The sequence below is a fragment of the Orbicella faveolata genome, unplaced genomic scaffold, assembly GCF_042242905.1.
Source record: "Orbicella faveolata isolate gen_17 unplaced genomic scaffold, um_ofav_v1 contig_34, whole genome shotgun sequence".
NCBI classification, from domain to species: domain Eukaryota; kingdom Metazoa; phylum Cnidaria; class Anthozoa; order Scleractinia; family Merulinidae; genus Orbicella; species Orbicella faveolata.
The window spans coordinates 18,234,292-18,239,981 of NW_028301563.1; the positions used below are offsets into that span (position 1 = coordinate 18,234,292).

The 5,690-nt window shown below is 36.8% G+C and overlaps 1 protein-coding gene across 1 annotated transcript; it reads left to right on the plus strand.

The window, feature by feature from the left end:
- Window positions 1-288: 288 nt before the first annotated feature.
- On the plus strand, window positions 289-1,717 carry LOC110061926 (melanocortin receptor 5-like). The gene has a single exon (XM_020768789.2). The coding sequence runs from the start codon at window positions 289-291 to the stop codon at window positions 1,222-1,224; it is 936 nt and encodes a 311-aa protein (XP_020624448.2). The 3' UTR covers window positions 1,225-1,717.
- The last annotated feature ends 3,973 nt before the right edge of the window (window positions 1,718-5,690 follow it).

Here is a 5,690-nt window from a genome sequence, read left to right on the forward strand (position 1 = left end):
ATTCGTAGCATTGTTTTCAGAGAATATAACCAGTCAGTCTCGGAGCCTTTGACAGTAACCGGTTTCTGCTTAGCAATCCGCAGTTAAATTGTCTTCCCAAACTGTCAATGATGTGGACTGACATGTTTGAGAAATTACTGACGAGCGCTGTAAAAGGCCTTATATTCATTTTTTAACATCGATATATCAGTTCTTGTAGTAAGAATTAAGCCACACTGAGAAGTTCCGACAAAGCAAGTTAACAGATTCTAGCTTAAAGTTTAGTCGAATACCAATCTTCAGATCAATATGACAACTACAAACTTTACTGGGAATGGACAGCAGAAAACAGTGGAACAAGTATTTTGTTCATCAAATTTAACTGCTGGACTACACGGCCAATTGACATTTCTTTCAATTTTAAACTCTTTTCTGTCTGTTACTGCATTTCTTGGGAATGTTCTGATCCTAACTGCTCTTCGCAAGGAGTCCTCCCTTCACCCGCCGTCCAAACTCTTGCTTCGCAGCCTTGCAACAACTGATCTCTGTGTTGGTCTTACTGCAGAGCCTCTCACTGTAAGCTATTGGATGTCTGCAGTGAATGAACATTGGGATATTTGTCGCTTCGTATTACACGCAAGTCTGTTCACGGAGTCTATTTTGTGTGGGGTGTCTCTGTGGACACTGACTGCAATAAGCGTGGACAGACTTCTCGCCATGTTGTTGGGTATAACATATAGACAAGTTGTAACTTTAAAGCGAACCTACGTGATCGTAATTACCATTTGGGTTGTGTCCATCGTCTTACCAGCACTGCAATATTGGAATCCCGTTGTCATCTTATGGTACTGGATTATAGTTATACCACTGTGTCTATTAACATCGATCTTCTCTTACTCAAAGTTATTCCTGGCCCTCCGTCATCATCAAAACCAAGTACAGGGCCATGAACGACCGAACCAAACAAATCAACTGAACACAGCGCGATACAAAAAGGCATTATCCAGTGCAATATGGCTGCAACTGACGCTGATCGCTTGTTATCAACCCTATGGCGTAATTGTGGCTTTGTTGACTAACAGTGCACTATCCTCAACTGTTTATCACGCTTGGATTTATACACACACCTTAGTTTACCTAAACTCCACCTTAAACCCGATTCTTTACTGTTGGAAGATAGATGAAGTCAGACAAGCAGTGAAAGACACAATCAGACAAATGCTTTCCTATGGTTTTTCGACCTAGAATCTGTGGACCTGTACGATAAAAATGATAAAATAATGATAATAATAACAACAACAACAACAACAACACCAATAATAATAATAATAATAATAATAATAATAATAATAATAGTAATAATAATAATACTCGCTTTCAGTCCGACACTGATCAAATGCGCCGGTGGAAATCAGATTCTTCTGTTCGTCAAAGTGACTAGTCAACATTTCAATTCTCTCTAGTTTAAATAGATTGGTCAGCAAACACAAGGCTAGACTTCTAATAAAAAGTACATAGACATAAATTAAAAAACAAACAAACAAACAAAAAAGATATGTATGCACAAAACTAATTAAGAGGATGTCTCAATTGAAGATTGTAAAATTACTGTTGCTCGTTGAATATATACCATTTTTGTACGACAGTGCTTTCCACGCTTTTGAAGTAGTCGCGACTTTCTCAATACATAGAAACCGCTGGAAGCGTTGGAACCTGTTGGAGAGAGTTGAAACGTGTCAAAATTGCTTGGGACAGTTAATCCCTTTTTTAGCTTGATCAGAAACTATAAACTACGCATGCTAACGCTAATGAGGCTAATGTTGTATGCAAAGATTCCAGGTTACGCCAAAACAGTTATAATGTACATTGTTGTCTTTGGAATGTCCTGCGTTTTTCCAGATTGGTGATGATGTATACACCGCCAGTTTTGTGGTGTGTATCAGCTAGGCGTAAATGATAACTTGATAAAAAATACATATATAATAAAATATCAGAACGCGCACTACAACAGGCTGCGTTTGCCTTAAGCAAACAACCAAAGTGGCGATCGATAAGACCGCTGCACTATTAACCGCTGTGCCCGAGGTGAGTGGAATAAATAGTTATTGTTTGAGGTCGATCTATTCATTTGGACAACTCTGAATTCTCAGTTCTTCGCGCCGAGAAGTAAAGTTAAGATCATTCCACCTTCAGAGAAATATATATCAGTCTGCCCTGGAGAGAAACTAATTTCTCCTTACATGTTTGCAGGTGTTTTCTTCTTATGTTAAAAAAGAACAGAAATTATGGTATTAATTTGTAATTTAAAAAAAACGTTGGATGAATCTTAGCGAAATCATCATTCTAAGACATAGGCAATTTCTTGTGGGCGATATCTGGGACTGAATCAAGTATTAATCTTAAGAAAATAATTATGATAATACAACTGAACAAAACAGCAACTGAAAAACGTTTTTATTTTCCTCTGTAAATCAAATGATGTGAAATTGAGAAAAAATAAGAAAGAGGGAAAAAGAACGAAAAAAAAAAGAGACCTGGTAAGTTTTTTTATATATATATATCATTTTTTCTTTTAACGAAACTGCCAAAATTAATACCGAAGGATTTAGAAACTGGGCGGAAATGCGCAGAATAAAAAGCAATACATATAAATTCATCACATGTAACCAAGAGTTAAAACAGAAATTGAAATCAGGTTAACTTTTTTTTTCTTACTTTTAAGTTTTCGATTTATAACACCTCCAAAGCTATCAGCGAAACCTCACATTTCAAGCAACTGAATAAAATGTGGGCGCTCCGTAACTTGGGCTCCTGATAGTAAAAAAGCGACAGGATTCAATATTTCGGACCGCATATATTAGCATTTTGTGTGTACAGTGACATACGGACCGATCTGTTTGAACTTTCTAAGCACGGTACACGTATAATAAAGAGAAAGTACTGTTGCTCTTTAGAGCAACGGCAAAACCAAAACAAAAGAAACATCGCCTCTACGAGTTTTTAACACCTTGAATTGCAAGTATGATATGTAAGAGTGTAAGAAAATAACCCGCGAAAGAGCTGTCCTGACAGCTCTTATTGCAGGGACGGGGTGGAAAGGAAAGCTTGCACACATCACTTAGGGTTTTGAATATCGCGTCCAAAATGTGGACGCAAACAACTGGTGGAGATTATGTTAGTATAGGTAATCATACGGTTTCGAGTTCAATTTGGAATTAATTTGCACGAGCGAGTTTTCCAAACAGCTGAGCCGCTTCGGCGAGTGCAATTTCAGCTTTTTGAAAAACTCACGAGTGCAAATTAATTCCAAAGTGAACGAGAAAAATCGTATGATTACTTATTAATAATATGAACATGAAAAATTCAAGTGCCGGAAGATTTTTCTTGAAGCCATTTTTTCCTATTCGAGGAAACTTTTTTCAAAGTTTCCGCACAAAATTGTCGTCATCATTTTACGTGATATCATTGGCTGAGAAAATTTCCTATTGTATTTTAGCCAATCATAATCCAGAATTACGATGTATAATTTGCACTGGTGTTACACGTTTTGCATTGGTGTTACACTTTTTGCACTGGTGTTACACTTGAACTACACTGTTCTCAGCCAATCAGAATCGGCATGCATATTATTAGTTCACTAATGATGTGGAAAAAAACCTGTCGCCTAATGTAAGAGAGCTTGTTCGCAGGTCAGTAAGAAAACGTTCAGAGAATATCCAGCGGTAAACCGATGGGAAGCGCATGGGCCAAGTGGACCTTCTTCGCGATGTCACGCAATACAGACAATTTTCATAATTCAAACAAAATATATATATAACCAAAAAACGGAGTGAAATTCTCATCTACTACAAAGTGCTCAATAGCTGAACTAGAGCGGAAATAACAGTAAAAACTCAAGAGCTAGGTTATATGGTCATTTAATCGCTACTCCGAGTTTCATGTCTCGCATGATGCACGAAACTCGGAGTAGCGATTAAATGATCATATAACCTAGCTCTTGAGTTTTTACTGTTATATACATACATACAAACATACATACATACATATATATATATATAAACGGTTATAAAATGCCTCAAGCCAACAAAGAATGCCACTGCGTCAGGAGGATCAATGAAGATTCACAGTCCAAGCCTCACCGCAAAAATGAATTTAAAAACGTTTGATAAAGCATGGACGGACAACTTCTGACGGTAAAAAAAGTTAAAAAGTTAAAAATTTAATAGAAAAACGTTTCGGTCTTAGACCTTCATCAGTTACAAGAGAAAAAGGACGAAAACTAAGTTTAAATACGGTTACAGTGTGGGAGATTACGTAACGAAATGAAAAATACAATATTGTGCTATTAATACATCGTGATTAATACAATACAGGAAGAAAATGCAAAACGAGAAATACAATGCTGTACTATAAATCGCGTCATACAGGGTGATAATTAATAGACCAAACGAAAAGAATACAATACTGTGCATAAATTACATTATAGAGCGTGATAATTGCAGAACTAGGTTAAATTCAACCTAAAAACTAAAAGAGTTAAAATAGATAAAACGGACTCTTGCAATGCGGTAAATATAGAAGAAGAAACCTACGTTTACGCTGGACAAGGTTAATAACAAAATCCCAAATCGAGGCCTTTGGAGCATTAAAGGGTTGACAAACAACAAAATCCCTGGAGGGGCCCTTAGACAATAAGCTGTAATAAGATCCCAGGCAGGGCCTTTGAGCATACCTAACACCCAAAAAGCTGACAAAATCCAAGGAAGGGCCTTTGAACTGCCTTATGGCGCGAACGCATATTTACACAAGAGAAAGTTAATTATAACAAATTCTGTTTTTGGAGTGAAATTCTTTTCTTTTACTTAAGCCATGGGGAGCCAAAGAGAACAGTTGAGCACTCCAATAAGCCTCTTTCGTAATTAAAGACCTATCGATCTCGTCTGAGTCATTAGGGGCCTGCACCTGATCAATGCATTGGAATTCAAAATCATCCAAGGAGTGTGGAATTTTATTGAAATGTACTGCTACCTCACAAGTGGTAAACTTACTAGGATTTTTAACGTTTTATTTTTTAACTTGTAAATATTGTTCCAATCTGAAGAAGGCCGAAGGCCGAAACGTCGCATTAAAAGCAGGAACAATTAGAAGTTTGCTTCATGACGCCTCATCTTACACTTAACTATATATATATATATATATATATATATATATATATGAGTAATAACGAAGAGGCAAGATTTGCTGTTACTCCGAGTTTCGTGCTTACGCACTCATCAGACAGTATTTAATGATAAGCATTCCTATCAACTAGATATATATACACGGTATTAAACAATAGGCTAATTGCTGGACTAGTTGCATTACAATAAGTGATAGTTATACTGGAAAACAATAGGTGTGAAGACAGAAATTACGGGGACGAGTATAAACTGCGTGGGTGCAGTACAATATAAAGAAAGTGTCAAGCGTTCTTCAAGTAGAATTTGTTCTCGTGCCGGCATTTAGAAATAAGTTCTGATCTTTTGTTTAGTAGATTGTCGTTGCTATGTTTGATAATCATTAGTTTTTCTGTGAGGCAGAGGTCGCATCGTTTGGAAATGTTGTTGTAGGGTCTTGCACGGCTAATAATTGACCATTTGATGTTGAAGTCTTGTTTTTTGTCGTGTAGTTGCCAGATGTATTTAGAAAGCTCGGTGCTGTTGATGTGTTTT